Here is a 21,156-nt window from a genome sequence, read left to right as displayed (position 1 = left end):
GCGGTCCCGCCGAGCCTGTTCGCCTGTTCCCGGCACCGCAGCCGCTCGCTATGGGCGTGAGGAGCGGCGGGCGCGGGCTGCGCTGAGGCGGCCGCACATGGCGGGCGGCCGCTGAGGGCCGGCCCGGTGCGGGCTCCCACCCGCCGGCAGCGGCGCTGGGGACGGGGAAGGGGGAGAGCGCCCGTGTGCAGCGAGGGGCTGCGTCCCTATGCCGGGCATGGCGGAGACCCTGAGTCCCTGCACCCCACGGGGCCAGTGTCAGGCCAACATGGGTGCAAACACCTCCTCAGCCAGCGTGGGCACCAACGCCTCTTCGGCTGCCTCTGCGCTGGTGGGCGGCAGCACGTGGAGGGGCTGGGAGCCCTTCTCCATCTTCACCATCCTCATCCTCACCCTGCTGGTGCTCCTGACTGTGGCCACCTTCCTCTGGAACCTGCTGGTGCTGGCGACCATCCTGCGAGTGAAGGCTTTCCACCGGGTGCCCCACAACCTCGTGGCCTCCATGGCGGTGTCGGACGTGCTGGTGGCCGCCCTGGTGATGCCGCTGAGCTTGGTGAAGGAGCTATCGGCCGGGCGGCGGTGGCGGCTGGGCCGGGAGCTGTGCCTCGTGTGGGTCTGCTTCGACGTGCTGTGCTGCACGGCCAGCATCTGGAACGTGACGGCCATCGCCCTGGACCGCTACTGGTCCATCACCCGCCACCTGGACTACACGCTGCTCACTCGCCGCCGCATCTCCAACGTCATGATTGCGCTCACCTGGGTGCTCTCCGCTGCCATCTCCCTCGCCCCCCTTTTTGGCTGGGGGGAGACCTACAGCCCTGAGCAGGAGCGCTGCCAGGTCAGCCAGGAACCCTCCTACGCCATCGTCTCCACTGGCGGGGCTTTCTACCTGCCCCTCTGCGTGGTGCTCTTCGTCTACTGGAAGATCTACAAAGCGGCCAAGTTCCGCGTGGGAGGCCGCAGGAGGAACGCCGTGGTGCCCCTGCCCGAGGCTGTCCAGGTAAGGGTGGGGTGCGGGGAAGGGTCCCCACTGTCCCCCCCAGGCACCTGTGCTCTTGCGTCTTGTCTGTCACCTCTGCGTGGGTGGTTTCAGCACAGTGAGAGAACTGAGATTGTGCCCTGGGGCTCATGTGAATTTAGCTGTGCTACAGACTAGACATGAGCCATAGTTGGCCAGTCCAGAAGTGCCACTCTTGGAGAAGAGTTTTATTCTTTTTTCTTTTAAAAAATGTGCTATAAGAGGTAGTGGCAGGTGCATTCACTGCCAGTCTCAAGACCCATTTAAAAATCATCTCTTTAGTTTGAATTTACCATTCCTTGGTTTTTTTTTTTTCCCCCTGTATCTTTTGACGGTGGTGTTGGGGTAAACGAAGACATAAACAGATCCCCATGTTGTGTACAGAGTAAATGTGTGCACTTTTATCTGCCAGCACGGACTTCGTGTGGGGTCTATCACTGTCTGAATAGATTTTAATAAGCAGATTATACACTTTATTTATGTGCTTGGGCTATTTTACCTTCAGTATTGGAAATGTACTGCTCACTGCATAGTACTGAAGCAATGACTAATGGTTTCTGTTTTTAAATTACTATCTATCTTAAAAACCATCTCCTCCTTGTTCTAACCCCGAACATTGCCTGTAATCCCGCAAAGCCCTGTTCATGGGGGACACCTCATTCATTTTGGGGACACAACTTGTTAAAGGGAAGGCTGCCACCCTGCAGAAGGGTTGGAGTCAGCCCCTTCTGTCCTGTTAAGTTAGGGTCTCTGCATGATGATGCTGTCACCCCTGCCATGTCACCAAGGTGCTCGGTAGTATTCTCTGTAAGCTCTGCTTTCTGTCACATACTCTTACTCTCACACCTGTCTGTGAAAATGATTCTTTAACAGTATGGTTTTGTAATTGCATGTTGTACTTGGTAAGTCCAGTCCCTTCTCAGTGACAAAAGTTAAGTTGTGATAATTAGTTAGAAATACATAGAGACATGGAGCGTTTTCTGTTCAACTGGGGCTAAACCTTCAGAGCCTCACTCCTCTGCTAAATCCCTCTAACTTTCGTTTGGAGTCATGGTAGGAAACATGTTATTATGGTCATGAATAAAAGTCTGTAGATTGTGTCCCCTGATTCTAGCAAGAGATAACAACACTGGCAATTATAGGCGGTCAGACTTGCAGATTTGTGTCCTGAAGTCTTGAAGATGTTTATAATATAAACTGATCTATGAAGCTGTCTTCTCTGCAAAAGCAGAAAATGTGTTAGAAAAGGAGAATGTCTCCACTAGTGGCATTTTTTTTCCCCTGTGGCCTTCATCCCTTTGTTTGCACCAAATTTATTTCCAAGTTGTTATAAGTATGATGAATGTATTGCTTGTAGTTAATGCATAATCTTTCCAAGCACAAAAGCTAACTGAATATTTACAGTGGTTTTGCATGCCTTACCTTTTACATACACACATACTCATACAGACTGGTTGGAATCTAAAATTTTGGGAAGCTAAATGAGCTGACGCATTGCTGCTTAAATTTTAGCCTGTTCAGAGACACATTGTTGGTATGTCAGTTTTAACAAGAAAAAGTCTGGCTCCTAATTGTCATAGTTCTGTCTGCAAAAGCTCCTGCGTGGGCACAGCTGGGCTGGCAGGTAGGTGCTTTTTGCTGATGAAGTGTCTAGGAACTGATTTAGGCTGTACTGACAAAAGAGCTCCTGCCACTGTGAGCTGAATACTCATTTTGGAGGGATTGCCAGTATAAAACTATTGCAATACCAGCACATGCTCAAGCCAGTAGTTCTTCATATTCCTTATATTGGTTGTGATTGACATATTAACTTCTTTTATAACAGTGATTCTTGCATCTGCAGTTGGTAAGTTGTGGTAACCCTCCCCATTGTCCCAGCACCTTTATTTGCTGACTTAGGACAGTTTTGTGATTCACATGCAAACCTTTACTCAGCATCTGAAGGGAGAGCTGATGCCCAGCTGCACATGTATACATGAAACAAACCTGTGGATCAAGGGAGCCGTCATTCACGGTATGTTTTTGCAAGTTAAGAGACTGAGACTTATTCACTTTTATCCTGATCCCATTTGAGCTTATAGGAGCAGGATCCATCATGGTCAAAGAAACAGCGGCAGTTCCCCAGTGAATTCTGGAAAAGAATCATCAGGTACATCACTACTGTTCCTTTGCCAAAGCTGATTTGTTTTTTAAGAAGCCAACACAAAGATAATGTTGCCAGGTTAAGTGGCAAACCTAGGGAGGTGATCCAGCTTTGCCCTTCACACCCAGGGGTAATTAGGTGTGTAATTAGTGTCAGCCCTGTCCGCTCTGATGGGGCAAATTCTGTTCAACGTCTCTTGTTTTGCTCATCAATTCACTCTAATTTTCTACTTCTTTCTCACCTAACGTCTGTCTTTCATCCCCCCCCCCCTCTCTGAGAATGTTCACCCTGCAATGCTTTTCTTTTGTCACTCTCACTCTGGGTGTGAAATGCCCTCTATATCTATGTCAGTTCTCACCCCAGATGTCCTGCGCTACTTGATCGTGGTAACGTTAGAGCAGCTTTCTGCAGATGATGCCAAAAGCTGGCAGAGGCAAGCAGAAGCAGCAGTGATCCCTGCTGGGAGGCAGGTCTGTGTTGTGCCCAGCAATCAGCTGTCAGGTAGTGCTGATTGGAACTGTGTGCCAGGGCTGTGGTTTGTGGCCTGAGGTATACCCAGCAGTGTAGCTGGTTAATACTAGCAAGTTAATTTATGCAGGAAAATATATGAGGTCATAGTACTCATATGCCAGTAGAAATGCCTTAAAGAAACTGATGCACCAAGTGGAACAATTATGCTGATACCTTGATGTTTTTGTGCAGTGATTTTCAGCCAACAGAGACAGGTGCCAAAGTGCTTTGCAGGGTGCCCCTGTGCTTATATATATATTTATATATATACAGAGAGAGTGCAGTTGTCTTTGAGCTGAGAGATGGCATACGTTTGTTATGTTTCTATACTCTTATAGAAGTACAGAGTAGAGTAGTTACAAAATAACTATTTTGAGTAACTTTTGGTTAAAATTTTACTTGTGCTTTTGAAAAACACTTTTTAAAGTCTGAAAAAACTTCAGGTGAGGGAGATGGACATATAACATCTGAAGTCTTTTTAGTTTTAATGAGAGCTTGTTTCTTACTTTCCCTTGAAACAAAAAAATTGCAGAATTGGAACTCTTAAATAAGGCTATTGCTTTTATAATTATTTGTTTGCTAATAATGAAACTCCTTAAAAAGTGAATTCTACAGTCAATACTGATGTCAGTGACTTCATGTAAAAATCCTAGTGATGTAGCATCACTGACAGCTATATTGTCACACTTTGTTGACAGTAGGTAATAATTCCCTCTGTAAATAGCCCAATTGAAATAAATTAGACTGCTTGAAAACCAGCAGATACTTTTAAATCAATGAAGTCACACGTAGCCTAGGTTTTGCCCAGCAAGAACAAGGATGGCAGAATCTGAATGTCAGGTTTACTTGCATGTAGCAGTTACAGGGTCAGGATTAAATTTCCATGTGAGGAGTTAAAAATCAAGTTCTCTTGAGGGTTGGTTTTTGTTGTTTTGTTTTTGTCTTTTTCCTGTCTCGAAGTACCTTGTATAGTATATGAGTGATCAGATCTGACCCAAGCTTTATCAGTTTTGTGAGAGTCCTTCCCATTGCTTAGTATCAAGCCCCAGAGGTCCAACAGTGCAGTGCTGTTCTGCACTTTGGACCATTCAGCCTCTCCAACCCACATAACCAGTCATGACAATATGGGAGAGGAAACAGATTCTCCTCTGAAGAAGAAGTCACAGGCCTTCTATTTCTTATTTCTACCTCTGACTGTACAAGCAGAAGAGATGGGTCAGGAAACAAAGTGCAACTCTCTGCAAGAGTGGCAGAAGATACCAGGTAGGAGAAAGGTGAGGCAGGAAGCAAAACAGAGTGGCAGCAGTTTCCTGGGAGAAATGCAGAGCTATTCATGTTTACAGCAGAAGCAAAGACTTGAGAGAAAGCAGGTGTTCTTTTCCCTATCAAATGTACTGTTTGTCATATTGGTGGAGCATCCAAGAAAGTGTTGACATTCCTGTGTTTTGATCCTTTGTTGTGCATTTCAGTTTCTTGTGTTCTTGTTCAAAGAACAGGAAATGTGCCAAAGCCACTCTGAGGCAGTAATGATTTTTTTGTTTACTGGATCACATTGTAACAGGCAAAACTCTGAATTTGTGGTAGTAAGCCAGATTTGATTGATGTTTATTATCTTTACTGTTGTTTAAATCAGAAGTTACTGTAGACCCTGGAGGTATAGTACAAACATATACACAGTACCTGCCATGAAGGACCAGTAATAACAATCATTAAAGCTCTATGAAACATTTCAAATGAAGGGATTTCATCAGAAGCTCCTTGGTGGCATGTTTTTTGTAGCGCTGTTAGGAACACAGAAATTGGGAACGTACAGCTCTAGGAACATACAGCCACTCAATACTAGTAATTTCCTGGAGACAGACAAACAACAGAAGCGGCATTGAACTGTAACTGCTGCTTAAGAAGCAGAAGAATGAATCTGAAACTAAACCAAACTCCTTTGGTTTGTAGAAGAATTTGTACTTGAGAGCTCTTTTCCTTCATTTAATTCTATGACACTCTCAGTGGAAAGCGGCTGTCTCTGCGCTTCTCAGAGCCTGTTGTCCTGGAAATAGCTGATGTCACAAATTCAGAACCTAATTCTGGCCTTAGAGGAGCAGTCCTTTCATACCAGCATTTTTCCCTGCTGCATCTGACTTGCAGAGAGAAGGAGTCTGTGCCCAAGGCAGAGTGTGCTGCCAGCCGCTGAGCGAGAACAGCATGTGACACTGTGCAGAGATGCTCACATATGAAAGATGTCCCCGGGATAAGCTGGGACATCTTCATGGATTGCTTTCATTTACAGCCTGTGACCCCTGTATAGCACAGCCTGCTTGTTAGCACTTACCAGTAGGCCCAAAATGGGGGGAAAGGTTTTATATTGGCCTTGTCCTTTGTTTCATGTCGCACAGGGAAAATGGTCACATATTGTGATTTATGTTAGAAACTGGAGTAATGTACAGCCTCCAGGATTGGCACTGGAAACTGCAGATTTGGTATAGTCAGATGTGTTTAGTTCAAGAAAATCACAACTGGCAGGGCTGGGAAGCAGCCACATAATATTTTTGGCCTGTGCTTTTGTTCAGACAGTGCCAAATTACAGTGGATTACCCCATGCCCATGTAAGGGGGGAATCCTGCAGCGTGGTTCTCCTGCCAGCACCATGTACCGCAACAGCATTTGCCTACAGTTTACTTTCCATGTACTTCGTGTGAGTTGGCTCATAACAAACAGCCTTGACAACGTTGTCTTGGGGGCTGATAGCTGTAGCAAGGATAATCTTGCACCAACCAGGCCAGGAAAATGAGTCAGGTCTGCAGCAAATCATAAAGAGAGCAATGAAAATAATTTGAAATTATAATGAAAGGTTGGACTTCCCCAGCTTTGTAGTTGGTGCTGATACATATTTTCTGATATGAACAGCACTTCGAATTAAATCCATGTTTAATTTTAAAAATCTAGTGGACTTGTCTCTTGATCGATCGGTCCCCACAGCAGGGATGAGATGCTGGCAGTCCTTGTAGCAGGTGTATGTGGTGACCAGGCAGGGAAGGAGCTGGAATGGAAAAGCTGATGCATTCACAGGGGCACTCAGTACAGGGCCTTGCTAGAAACCCTCTGTAAAGTCCGGTCCCTCTTGTGATGGTGGAGAGCCAAGTGAATGAGGGTTGTTTGTAGCTTATGTGGCTTTCACACAGCTGCCAAGGTTTAAAGGAAAGGGTTGTCAGGTGTTGGAACAGGCTGCCCAGGGAAATAGTGGAGTCACCATCCCTGGAGGTGTTTAAAAGGCTTTTAGATGAGGTTCTTAGGGATACGGTTTAGTGCTAGAGTTAGGTTGTGGTTGGACTCGATGATCCTGAGGGTCTCTTCCAACTGAAATGATTCTATGATTCTGTGATTCTAAATCCTTTTCTAAGTCCTGTTGAAGGCACAGGCTGAAAGACCTTTATGAGCAGGGATACTAATTGTGTTTTCAAGAACACCTTGTGTATCCTTTTCAAAGGATTTCTTAGGGAAAAATGAAGCAAAATATCTCCAGTCTGCCAGGGATATTTACACAGTTTACTTAATGGAAGGTTCCATGGGAGATCCCATTACTTTTCCTAAAGCACCAGGCTGCTATTTGCACGTTTATTATTATTATTGTTATTACAACATTAATCAGAAGTCCTAGGCAGAAATAGTCAAAAATTAGTTGAAACAACAACAACATATATAACAACAGAGAAAGTAGCAATTATGTAGATAGGAAGACAACTGCTGTCCTGTAATTTACAAAGATGCCATGATATGTTTTTACTTGCTGTTTATTATTCAGAGGCCTGATCTAACAACCAGTGGAGTTTGTGGAAATTCCTCTAATTTCAGTAGGGGCTTGACCAGGCTGTAAATGTGTGCTTCATTAGGGAAAACACCAGAGGACTGTGGTACCTTCTGTCAAAATAAATAACTTTTTCTCACAATATGAAAATAAGTGGTAAGATTCCCTACTAGTAAATTCTGCAGTTGTCACAAGCCTTCTAAAACCGAAAGTACTGAAAAAGGTCTGATTTGATGATGGCACACTGCAAGCTCTATCTTTTAAGTAAGAGTTGAATGTTAAATGTCGCAGCAAACTATGCCCAGTGTTAGTGACAAAGTCCTTTGTGTGGTTCTTCCCAAGAGGCATATTTATGTAGCTATTCCTTAGGGCCAAGATGTAATCTTTCAGGGTTGCTTGTCACAAATTTGTCCTCGTGCCATACATTCATCCCTTTTTGCAGAGTGTGATTAAGGATGTGCAGAGCAAGTCCTTCTGCAGACAAATGGTATGATCCTTGCTACATGAGGGGTGTCCCATTTTAATTGTCAGGACAGATGTGATTTTCATTTTCCTCCATTATTTGCCTGTGCCCATAATTTGCTACTCTTCCATTCTGCAGCCGTGTCTCATGTCTGAGGCTGAAGCCGGGGATATCCATCTTGAAGAGTGATTGTGTAGTCATTGCCAGTGTTTCTGTCTCTGAGTTACTCTGCTCATATTAAACAGACGCTCTCCATCTATTATCAAGCTTGCACAAACGTGGCACATGCCTGTGGAATATGTAGCTAATTTAACAACAAGCCATCTTTGGAGTGATGTCAAGGTCTTGCAGTGCCTGTGGATTAGCACTTAGGCAAATTGTAGAGCCTCAGGTTGCATCCTTAAACTATTTATTTTATTGCGCTGTCTTCATAACTGTAGTGCCTAGAAGAACCTTAAACTCACAGATACCTTAATCTGCAGATTAAAATCACAAGGGAGTATAATATTTTTCTGGATAGATTCTAAGCACACCAATAACTTGTGCCCAGAAGCTGTTTGCCACAGTTCTGCTGCCTCCCAGAGCTCTGGGCTGTACCCACTCTGCAGGTGAACATCTTGCCCTGAGAGAGGAGGCAAGAGCTGATGTTTTCCTCTCTCTTGTGTAACTTCTGTTGAAGCCAGAGTTTGAACTGAAGGCTGATTGAAATGGAGATTTTCTGGCAACGGAGTACTTTTTGGGAGAATACCAAGTAGATCTGAGTGAAATAAAGGGCAGCTGACAGAAGAAAGAAAATGAGGACCAGAAAACGCTGCTTCTCCAGCAAAGCTTTTCTTTGATTACTACCAGAGTATTTTATAAGCTAATTCAAAATGGTAGCACAGTGCCTGGGGATACGTCATTCCAGGTGCACCTTTATGCTCCCACTGTCACATGCGGTGTTGGCACTGTGGCCAGACTGCAGCTGGTGCGATACGCTGCTCTGTCCCTCTCCAGGAGGGAGAAGTGCCTGTGATGAGGTAGCTTCTGTCAAGGAAGAGCAGAAGGTACATGTGTTCTGTCTTTCATAAGTGACTCCTCTTGATGGGCTTGCTTTCCACTGAAATACTTCCAAAGTATCAATTTTATTTCAGACATTTATTATTTGGGGGGGAGGGATAATGAAATATTGGCATTTTCCATAGATCAGGCACATTTCTTAAAACTTTCCTTTAACTGAAATCCCGTTCTTTCATTTTAAAAGGTTCTGATGGAAATTTTTTTCCTGAATATATAGCTGAGTTTTTTGGGGCATGTTCTTCCCCTTCTGCAGAACAAGTGGTAGTGCCAAGCTCCCACACCCACCAGGGATGAGATTTTGAGCTCTATGTCCAGGCAGTTAGGTTGAAGAATATAGCTTTATCTTGTCAAAGAGCAAGGCATTTGTTGCAGATCCCTCCCTAATACCTTAGGGAAATGACCCAAACGGCCTGCAATGGAGTGAAATTAATTTGTGATTCAGGCTGGAGAAACTGTGAAGCAGTGTACAAGAGCCTGGATTAGGAATGGGTAGAAGGCACGTGCCCTTGTTATCCTTCCTTACCAACTCCATTTCCCACTAGGTATCAAGGCATCTAATAAAACAAAATGAAAAAGAATGCCTACAAAATACATGGTATCAGTTACTCTTTATTTAGCTCTGTTTGTCAGTCACAGTCAACAGCTTTTCCAACATAATGAGAAGTCTGGTAATTTTGGCACTCTGGGGTATTTTCATTCTTTTAGCATGGAAGGAACAGAGTTGGGGCCTTTTGTGGTAGGTGCACAGATGTCGTGCTGTCATTTAAAAGTAATACTTCACTCAAACAAATTGTCTTGGTAAGAATCCATGTTTGCTTTTGTTTTGAGGTGAAGGAAGCTTCGCGTGAACCACAGATGGTGTTTACAGCTCGTCATGCAGCTATCACCTTCCAGACAGATGGAGAAACATGGAGAGAACAGAAAGAGAAAAAGGCAGCTCTGATGGTTGGCATCTTAATTGGAGTTTTCGTACTGTGCTGGATCCCTTTCTTCATCACAGAATTAGTAAGTCCCCTCTGTTCCTGCAACATCCCACCCGTCTGGAAAAGCATCTTTCTTTGGCTTGGCTACTCCAATTCTTTCTTTAATCCTCTCATTTATACAGCATTTAACAAAAATTACAACAATGCCTTCAAGAACCTTTTTGTAAAGCAGAGATAAAAGAGGACACAGGAGAAAATTATTATTGCATAACACAGAGATTTCTTGGGGGAAACACGCCTGGGATATGTACAGTTTTCATGTGCAAGACCTACTTGAGGGGATTTAGGAACAATGAAGAAGAAGATGGAACATGTTTGGAGATAAACCTAGTGACAGTTTACAGTTCCCCCTTGGAAACACATACATGCTGCTCCAGGGTTTGGCAAAGAAGATGGAAGTAGTGAATCCCTCTCGTCTGCTCTTTGAATGAACAAGTGCTCAGGTCTGCAAGGGAAGGGCTGTAGGTGTCTGACACCATGACCGGCAGATCTAACTGAACTGATCTCAAACCAGCTGCAGGTGCCATTCTGTGGTTCACTCATCATTAGCAAAGGCACCAGTGGGAACTGCTAATTGACAAATACTGAAATGTTTGTGATATGGGCAGGATACTGGCTTCATTTTTGAGATTTATCTGGAAGGGAATAAACATGCTGTATTCAATCAGTTGTTGAATTGGTGTGAAATTAAAATGGATGACTCAGCAACTCAAAAACCACACCCTCATATGATTGAAGGGCTGTGTGTTTTCTAGCAAGCAGCAGTCCTGGATGGGAAGTCTTGGGAAATACAGGTCAGTTATGGGGGTTAAGTGAATTTTTAGAGCTAAGTGTAAAATAATTCAAGAATGTACTCACACCACTTGCACAGGAGGAGGAGGACCTACCACGGAGTGTTCACCTGCATTGTACTCTCTCACTCTGCAGGGCTCAGGCTGTCCATGTTTTCTGAAAGCCAGGTGAACTCCAGATAGACACGATTGCTCCAAGAAGGACTGTGTACATTATTATTTCATTCTAGCATAAAACTAAGCGTGCATTTGTGTTACAAACACCAAAGAGGCTGTTTTCAATCACCAGGTTTGCTGGCAGCAAGACAGTGCCACTTGACAGCGGTAGGTAAGGATCTGCACTGCACTCTCTGGGGTCCTTGCACCATAAATGTTGTGCTCATCACCCTGTGTGACTGAATTCCACAATTTGTCAGCCTGCATCAACTTTATCCTACTGTAACAAAGGATATTGATGCCATCAGGTCTAAATGACTCCAAAACCTCCAGAGTGACTCAAAACTAAGCCTAAAATTGTTTTTTTTCCAAGATCTAACAGCTCTGTTCCAACAATATATACATAAATAAGTTAAAAGATATTTCCATGCATACTGCTCAGTCTGTCTCTCTCCCTCTTTGTTCCTCTAATGGGTTTTACTTCTTCCTCTTCCCCAAGGGGTGATGCTGACAGTACCTCTGAGTATTTCTGGCATGGCAGCTTTGTACTGTCACTAAGTCCCAGCACCATCCCCCACTGCCTCCTAAAGCTTCTTTAGGTACCATAAGGGCAAGACATCACAGCTCTGGTGGGGCTGGGCAGAATTGCAGGTACTTTTGAAGCTGAGGTTTGACCTTTTACACTCCCTTTCTCTGCCAGTTTTTTGTTTTCTGATGCTTAAGCAACCCTTTGATTCAAAGCGTACGCCCAGACAAACCACACAAAACTGCACAGAATGACTTAAAACTCACGAATTGCAGCTCCAGCACTATACACCACTGGCATCTTGATCTCACCACACTGCATCACACTTGGCCTAATCTCTGACAGTTACCAAGCTAATGGGCATCGCATTGATGGAAGTCCTGACAATGAAGCTCCTACCAGAGCCTTGGTATCCCGGTGTTCTTTCAGCTCAGCTCAGTGTTTCCCCCAGCTCGGGACTGACGTACTTAACAGCCACATCAGAGAGGTTCTATCAAGTCTCTTGTATTCTGAAAAACAGAAAAATGATGCAGGTTTTACTTGTTTAACTGTAAAGCAGAGTTTACTGCAGTAAAGCCTAAAATGATTCATGTAGCTGGTGATGTCAGTTTGCGCTTAATGTCAGGTATATGGGCAACTTAGACCAAGGTAAGTTCCAGCACCTTTCTAAATAAGTAATTTTAACAAATGCTGTCAAGGCGTGCATCCCTCAAGTGTTTCATCTCATGGGTAGAGTGGCTGGTGAGATCAGGTGCTGCTGCACTTCACACCCTGCAGTACTGTGAAATTCCAGTAGGACCTGCTGTGTCTGCAGCCACAGCCACCTGTGTACCTTAAGTACTTGCAGAGGATGCTACTTCTCCCAATTTCCATAGGAATTAAGAAATTTTAATAGCCCAGAATTTCAAACAATTGTTATATAGTGGCTCTGACTTTTAAATGCCAACTTCAATAACTCCCTTGTGAATCTCAATTGCCTGTATTTGGAATAGCTACCGTTCAGACTAGTGTTTGGAGGTTTAGTTAAACTGGAATGAAGACACATATGTAAGAGTACAAAAGTTACTAAACCCTGCAGGCCTTATTTGGAACCATTGATAAGTTTTTCAAGTGAACAGAATTTTTCATCTAAAGTAGTCAGTGCTCTAAAAACTTAAAAATCTAAACAGATGACATGGAAGGAGAAAATGAAGAGGTCATCTTAAGCTGGTTGTTGAAGAGCATACAAACCTGTACTTGGCCACTCCTGAAGTTTCCGATAATCATGCTTTGGCCAATTTTTAGTGCCTGTACCACATCTGCTAGGTAAGACAAGCCATTGCAAGCATGCAGATCTAATGCCGGTCCTACTGCGCCAAAGTGAAGGCACATCACAGTCTGCGGCTGCAGCAGCAGCGATGCTTGTTCCAACTGTACATGCCAGCTGACTGGTGGAACACCAGGCTCCGCTCCTGGTACGGGAACCCTTCCAAGAAGTGACACAGAATTTGAAGGTATATTTTACTATGGCTTGTTATCTGGAACTTGAGAAAACACCACAAAACTAGAAGGCTGCTGTGCAGTTCCGTGTGATTGCACACTTGCACTGGTGTTACTGGAAATGCTGAAGATGGCAGCGGAGCTGTCTGCAGCTCGCTTGAGAACTGGTAGCAGGGCTACTGACGCAGCCTCCACCTCCTCAAAGACAAATTTAGCTTCTTTAGGAGGTGAATCTGAGCCTCTGTACTTTTATGGCGAGAAGTTCTCAAGATAACTAGTTTAGTGCTCTGCCCACCCAAGCATCTGTGACAGCAGTGAGTTGTCACAGACTGACAGGCTGCCACCAAAAGCAGCCTGGCTTCACACTCACCCAGAGGCGACAAGAAACAAGCGGAGCTTTCATTCCACTGCAGTGCAGTTTTAGAAAGCTCTTAACAAAATCGGCTTCCCCCACTGGCTCTGTGCACACCTGTGTTCAGAAGATGGGCAGCACACATTAAGGATTTAAAGTCCTGGATTTTTATCACTTCGATCACTCAAAATCTGACCTTAGCATGGGAGGAAGAAATACATTATCTGGGGTTCTGGTCTGACCTGCTGGATGCTGCTGTTTCCTGCCTAAAGCCAGGAAAAGCATTAGCAGCCTCTGGGCACCGCAGAGCGTTTTACCTACAGCTCTGTGTGCCAGACCCAGGAACTTCATGCAATGGGAGCATCACTGCATGTAGTCATTGACCTTGATTAAAAAAAGTTGGAACTGTGGATAATTTTCTACTTCCCTTGGTACTTTATTTCTGTAGTTAATTACTCTCATTATTAAAGCTTGCAACTTTGATAGAAAAAAAGAGGAAAGAGTAAAATCAAGCATGCAAGCATTCCCCTTTCTGGCACTTAAAGCATTAGAGTTTAGATCTTACATTACCCCTGGCTTTGAGATGGACCAACAAAAATATGGAAAGTACAACTCCAAGGTGAACTAAAATACATCATCCAGTATCTTGAATATCCAAATAGAAAAAAAAAATCAGGTGTTCTAAAGAAACATCATTTGGCAGTGCTTATGTGTACACTCATTTATTTCCCCATATACAAGTTGCCAGTTTGGAGTACACCAGTCATCTCTGCTTGCACACAGTGGACTACTAGTTTTAATTTTATATCTTGACACTGAATGTGCTCCTAGAACTCCTCACTGGAGCCTACTGCTCAGCAGAAAAGCACTGCTGTACCCTGCAGCAAGGCTCGGAGAACCCTACAGCTGTAATGAAAATGATCTGTTGGAATCCACAGACTGTGCAGAAATCCAAAGGCTCTGGAAGATGAGTGTGAACAGAAAAATGCAAATAACTTTCTATGCTACTCACTCCATGAAACCCATCTATGCTACTGCTTCCACAATTAAAGCTCTTCTGTAATTTATTATTGGATTCCTGATCTTTCAACCAGACTTCAGTATCTCCTTCCAAATAGCTGTTTGACATGAGAACTCCCACACTCTTCCTCCATGAATATTGCTGCAAACAGAGATGAAGGGTTTGGCCCTGAGAACACAAGCTCAGGCTACAGGACAGTCACCAAGACACCAGGTACGACCAGCAGCTGGTGATGGGAACATGCTGCTATAGACACCACATGAATTAACAGGCTTGTGTTCCTAAGTTTTTTTAGATATAAGACTATCCTAAGAGCATGTCATCTCCCACTCAAGTGAGTAAATCTGGATAATGCCTTGTACGAGCACCCTACTTCCATCGCTGATTTAGCAAAGCTGATGGGTGTCCTGACACAGCTCTCCAGCTGTTCTGCGTGAGTGCCAGGAGCTGTACAAAGTGGGACCTAAAGGAGGTAATACCCTTTCTCTCATGCAATTTTACATTTTCTAAGAAACTTAGCAAAGTTCTGCTATCTCCTACATGGCTGGGTACACCTGTACCATAGCGCCTCCACAAAGAGTGCAACGTGATACTTTGTTGCACAGTAAAATGCTTTTCCATGTCATGTATTTCTCTCTCATCAAATAATGATGGCTTCAGGAACCTACATGCCAAGGTCACACTTCAATAAGCAGATTTTTCACAAAATAAAAAGAAGAAACCTTAAAAAGAAAAAAAAATTGTCACATTTTAACTTGCCTTCAAAGATTTTCTTTTATTCACATGAGTAGTGAGCTGGTGCAGTACTCTATCCATTCTGAGATACTGTAACAAAATGAGTGGCTGGATTTTGTCATGCTTGGATTAAGCGTGTATCAGTTATTTCAATCTCAAAAGATATTTTACAAGTGCACTTGAGGAACTACATCTAGAGAAAGCTGTCATGGTCTAAAAGGTAAGTATATGGCTTAAGCTTGGGACTGTCTCACCTTCTGAAACAAAGTGCAGACTACTTCACAGCAGTTTATTCATTAGCATATCAAAATGATTTATTGAAATGCAAACTAAAGCTCTGAACATTCTCTATCAGATAAAAGAAGTTTTGCTATGAGTCCTGTAAATGTTATTTTGCAAGCCTGGTAACACCAAATGTATTCATAGCAAGACCTTTCTTTTTGAACAGTCAAAGAAATTCAGCAATACTGAAATAGAATTTTGAGAAACTCTTCACTCCTACCTTGCAACCAGCTGAAATGGAGAATCAGACAGATTCTGTTTGCTATAGGTTTGTATAGTCCTTTGCATACACTCATCTGCACGTGCAGAATTTAGTGCCTCAGCTGCACAGCTTCAGTCACCAAACTGTGGACATTAAAAATATTTTTCATTCTGTAGATCAAAAAACTAATGCAAAATGACCTTACACCTCCAGCAAAGACTTGGTACCCATTGAAGCTTAGTGACTTATAGGAAAATAACTGCTTTAAGGCACTGCCCTCCTTCCTTTGAAAACTCTACTTAGAATTTCTCTCCCAACACTGGCCTTCACTCGGACAAATAGCTGTCATCGTTTTACTGGCAGCCAAAATTAACTCACTTGTTTCTGTGTAGTAGGACTGTCATGTTTATAGTGTCAAAGCATCTTGGATACAGTTCCCTAAAATCACCTTCCCACGAGTAGCCACAGCATGACGTGTACTTGTTCCTGCACACTAAAACCTACTGGGGACAGCCTGATCTAGTGGTTAAGCCTGACAATCATCAAGTTAAGCAGGAGGAGGAACAACGTTGGCTGTTGGCAGAAGTGTCTCTTTCATTTTGATTCCTCCCCAGGTGTGAGAAGCAGGGGCGCCCCCAACATACACACCCTGTGACAGAAAGGAACTGCCAATGTCACTTTTTCCATACTTCTCCAGCTTCTTTCCTCTGACTTTCACACTGGTATCTGAAAGCAAAGACACTGTCTGGCTGGCCTGCATTTCCATCTATTGTAGAAAGAAATGGCCTCGTTACAGGTAATTATAATCTGGACACTGATTTATTTTCTGTGAGCAGTAACTGGATCTTCACAAGTCCCAGGTTTATATCTTAATGAAAAATCACTACCTCATGGCCAGAGCAATGGCTCTAATGTTTTTATATACCATGTTGAAGTTTCCAGGTTACTGTGTTCACAACAAGTAAGCATGAAGTTTAACGTTATACTGAACAAATAATAACATCACTTATTCTACATGTGACTTCATTACTTACCCTACCTAGGAGATTTTGCTTGATTCTAAAGCAATATTGAGGAAAACCATAAAACACAAATTGAAATGTCCATTCATGTTATTTAAAAAAATAATACTTCTAAAAAGAAGTGCATGCTATGCAAATATATCACAGCTTGAATCCACAAACAGGTTATCCTGGTGCCAAAGTTAAATTATCCAATTTACAAATTAAAAAGAGAATTATCGTTTTTATAGGGGACAAAGTCTGTATACATAAATAATGTCTCCTAGTATCACAGGTGACTAGAGAAAGTCTGCAAGTAGCACTCACTGAAAATTTCCTTCTTTGAAGGTACTTGGAACAGAATTTTGCCTTCATTATTTCAGGAGCTCCAGGAAGACTGACTTTTTGAACACATACAGGAGGAGCAGCCTGTATCTGTTCAGTCACTAACTAGTGTGGCAGATTATGGTACAAACCGGCTCAGCAGAAATATTTCATTTCTGTTTGTACTGAAGGAACGGGAAGAGCATTTCAGGTGCTCACAAACCCATTTTTGTCTCATTTATGGGAAGGGATATCCCACTGAACCTACTGTACCACAGGTCTGGTTTGCTCACTGCATCTTACCTGGACAGAACGTCAACAATCTCCTTATGGAGGCTTAACAAATGCATATGCTTCTCCTTTTTCAATGCTACAGAGTCTGCGTAAATTCACATGCTAATATCAAACATTCAAAAGGAGTGGAATCTGGTATTGTGGGTTGATGAACTTGTACAGTATCCACTGAGAATTCTGTATCTTAAGTAGATGCCTATGGAAGACAAACACAACCTTCCATGGATCTCCTTTGCATGTACCAGGTTTGACAGTTTGTGCCAAATACCAAAACACCAAGCTTACCAAAAGCAGCAAGAGAAAACGTTACCGTTTGCTACATGACACACAAAAACATCCTTGTGAATGAATATTGACACAATGCATCTTTAAAATACACTCGTAATTCAAACGCTCCTAAAGCAAGTGCCACCTTAAAAACACAATAGCAGAAGGTCGCTGGATTCCAAACATTCTTTATTTTGTATTCGCTGCCATAGAAAGTAATGGATCAGCACTGGCATCAGCGTTATGAGGAAAAAAGAACCTGGTTTTTCTTCTGAAGATGTGATGTACATTAAGAAGTCAGTCCAAAATCCTGATGTTAAGTACAAAAAGAAACTGTTTGAATTATAAAATACTGTATATACAGATATAAAAATGTTTCAGAAAGTGTTCAACAAAGTTTCTTAACTCCCAAGGGCAAATCCTCAGCAGGATAAATAGGATGTTGTCTTCAAAGCTGAGCATCAGTTCATTTGAGCCGAATGTCTGAAACTTTTTCCTCCCATATTACAGGTGACACAGACTTTGATTTTCATCCCAGCCAGGGATGACATGATGGTCCTAGTGATAAAGGTGTTTTTTCCTGAAACTATTAACAAGCATACTCTCTATATATAAAAATGAAATTTCAAAGAAATTTATACAACAGCTAGACTTTATAAAAATATAGATTTATAATTTTACATGAAGAATTATCCACGGTAAGTTTCCTTTTCCTTATCTCTTAACCATTAGAAATTAATTTTTATCCTTTGAAACCTTATCTAAGTCTAGAGTGTAAATTACAATAATGTGAAGTTACTAGATAATGATGAGAGTTTCAAGGATCTCATTGTGGTGGGTATTTTTGGCCGAAATTAACAAACCACTGCATTCTGCAGGGCTCATGTCATGGTACTGGACATATTACACAGTACATACCTATTTATTCCAGAATTCTGACCTAATTCAGTGTTAAAACCCAAATAATAAGCATCCTCATTGTCCTTACTGTGGGCAAAAAACCAAACCCCAATAAATAAAATTAGACAATATTCTATTTTGCTGTACTGTGTTAACTCTTTACTGTGTACTGGAGGCAATAATGAATAATACAGCCATGTGTTGAAGGAATGTAAAACTGAATACATACTGGAAAGGAACAGACTTTTACAGCTGTGTGTATATATTTTTATATCTATCTATCTATATATATATCTACATTGCAGTTATAAATGTCACCTCACAAAAGAGATTCAAGGGACTGAACAATCATCTGTGAACTTCACCAGCTGGCCTTCTTTCTTCAGGAAGAACTGGCTTTCAGCTTGGACAGCAGCATTTCGTTCTTACGGCATTCCTGTTAACAGATACAGGTAAGGATGTAGTTGCTCTTAACTCTACTAGTTATATCTTCACATCAGCAAAACCAAACCCTTTTATTCTGAAAGATTTCCAAAATCCAAAGTACAGGGTGTTTCAAACAGATGGTCTCAATTTGAAATACTATTATCTCTGCAACCACAACCTGCCCGTGAATGAAACTCTTACAGCCTGTACAGCAGGTGGAGGGAACGCAGAGCATTTATAAAAAGGTTACTAAATCTCGATAAATCATTAAACTGTTTGTAAATTTTTGTGCAATTGTAACATGCTGGGTCCATGTTTTTGAAACACCCTGTAGTCTGGAGTGAGTAATGAGCTGAAGATCCATCCATAATGTTATTCCACTGGCAATATTCATTAAACTTTATGACATTCAAGCCAAAGAGAATGTTGATTGACCATTCATCTAACGTTGTTACAAGTAGCTAGAGCAAATCCACCTTTTTGCTTATCTATTGAATAAATCTGAAACTGATATTACTTTTAGGTGATCTGGAACTCCACAAGACTGCTTGCAGAAAAGTCAGTGTTCATGGAACAACTCTAAGTCAAGAAATATATTTACCTAAGTATATACCACCCGTTTTCAACACCACAACCATGACATGATTTATTTTTAAGGACAGCAAGGCTGAGTAGAAGTTCCCTCCCAAGGCAGTGAAATAAAAAATGGCTTATTTATGCTTTTAAAAAAATATTCTACCTAACTTCTGCAACAAGGACACAAAATTCTGGATGTCAGAAAAGTAGCTGAACAGTCCCTGTCCCTCTCCCAAAGTACATTGTCTGAAACAGAAAGGAACTGTCTCAGAACAAAACAGGACAAATTACAGAAAGATGTTTTTCCTCAGTCATCCAAAGCCAAATGACAGTTTTGCCTTGCAGAACTACTTTGTCATTCATTATCACAGAAACAATAATCAACAGAATTCCATTACGATGAAAAGCTCAGGAAAGGCTGAATCAATGAAGTGTTCAACAGTGATTTCACAGTGCTTAGAAAACAAGGCTGATTCCTAAAGGTATTTTTAACTACTGGCACTGGATTCCCTCCCTTATTTACACACATTTCCACAACCCTCTTTGCTCTAATACCTAACTGCTCACGGATCTTCAAGAGAAACCTAAATATACAGCTTGCTGAGTAACAAATTCATCCTTCCCCTGTTCCATGGAGGGGTGCTGGTCTATCAGCAAGAAAAGTTTTCAGAATCCAAATTCAGAGTCCAAGAATCATGTGGCAATAACCACCAAGAGACAGCACAAACACGGTGCATGCATGAGTCAAGCCAAAAGGGGTCACTGAATATCTGCCAGTTTATGTTAGCAAAAATGTTCTTACCTCTTTAAATTCTTTCACTGTTTTGAAGTAAAGCCGTTGTTTCTCTAGAAGTTCTAAGTATTCATCATTCAACTGATCTCTCCGCATTTTGTTTTCTTGCTTCTTCTTTTCCATCTGTTGGTATACAGGAAAGAGAGGAGATCATACACTGCATAAGGAATATACACAGATGCATATGCTGTATAAGGAACAACTACCTAATATAGACAATGGGAGACAGATGTTTCACAAACGATACCCATGGCTTGTGCTTTAAATATGACGAATATTTAGGCCAGCTCTTAAAAGAAAAATTAAAAAGCTAATGCTGAAGTCTCAGTACCAGTGGCACTATAGGTAGCATTCAGAATTAAACTAAGGTTCACATTTCTGCCAGCCAAGAATCTTGCACTGAACAATCCTCCCTCAACAATTAAATTGAAATTAATTAAAGTTTTTGATGCAACACAGATCTTGATTTGGTTGTTCATATTAATTGTATCAAACAGGAGACATCTTTACCTTCCTGTGCAATGCTGTACTTGCTCAAGACCCACCCATTAGAAATCTCTCTCCTCCTTGTGCCAAACATAGCTTAAGACCCTAAAAGCGAAGAGGATTGGCTCTTTATTCTAGAACAGACTGCCTTCCTCTCAGGGGTAGTTCTAATGAAGTTCTTCCATCACAGACAAATTTGCTGCTAGTCTAGAGGGTAAATTTTCCCTCCCTCCATCTGGTGCTGGGCACAACCACATCAAAAAAACCCTGTTGTTCTCCTCTCCCCCAAAGTTATTTTTGCCTTCTCTCTGACAGGCTTTTGCCTCCTGAATTGTGACAGGGAAAACTGCAATTCCAAAAACTGCAAGAATCTCCTAAAGTCCAAACAAGCAGGTACAACAGCAGAACTTGCTGCATTTCTAGAATTATGTATCAGCATTGATTTAATTGATTATGCCTAAAGGAAAAGAGCAGATCCCAGACTTTGCCTGAGTATGAAAACTGCTAACAAGGTACGTCTCCTTTACAAAGCCAGCTACTCTCCAAATCATCAGGGAAACTCTCCTAACA

The 21,156-nt window shown here is 42.3% G+C and overlaps 2 protein-coding genes across 4 annotated transcripts in view; one reads left to right on the top strand and one right to left on the bottom strand.

Moving 5' to 3' along the window:
• Positions 1-217: 217 nt before the first annotated feature.
• LOC308041850 (5-hydroxytryptamine receptor 5A-like) lies at positions 218-10,153 on the top strand (the record flags this gene model as incomplete). The annotated part of the gene is made up of 2 exons (XM_080346792.1): positions 218-1,000; positions 9,821-10,153. 2 exons carry the CDS (start codon positions 218-220, stop codon positions 10,151-10,153), a joined length of 1,116 nt encoding a protein of 371 aa, XP_080202918.1.
• A 7,436-nt stretch (positions 10,154-17,589) lies between these two features.
• The window catches only part of CCDC93 (CCC complex scaffolding subunit CCDC93), a 40,330-nt gene continuing 36,763 nt past the window's right edge, over positions 17,590-21,156 (bottom strand). For 2 of the 3 annotated variants that reach the window (XR_013922250.1, XM_080346315.1), the window contains 2 exons: positions 20,110-20,223; positions 17,590-18,741 (listed from right to left, as the gene is read on the bottom strand). Coding sequence is in view for 1 of the 3 variants with exons in the window: in XM_080346315.1 (XP_080202441.1) it covers positions 18,688-18,741; positions 20,110-20,223 (168 nt within the window). In the remaining 2 variants the exon portion in view is untranslated. Of the gene's footprint in view, positions 18,742-20,109; positions 20,224-21,156 lie in introns of those variants that run through there. The other variant, XM_080346316.1, reaches the window with a different exon arrangement.

Source organism: Nesoenas mayeri (assembly GCF_963082525.1).
Source record: "Nesoenas mayeri genome assembly, chromosome: 6".
In the NCBI taxonomy this organism is placed as follows: domain Eukaryota; kingdom Metazoa; phylum Chordata; class Aves; order Columbiformes; family Columbidae; genus Nesoenas; species Nesoenas mayeri.
The sequence above is the reverse complement of the archived record's forward strand: the minus strand, read 5'-3'. Positions and strand labels throughout refer to the sequence as shown.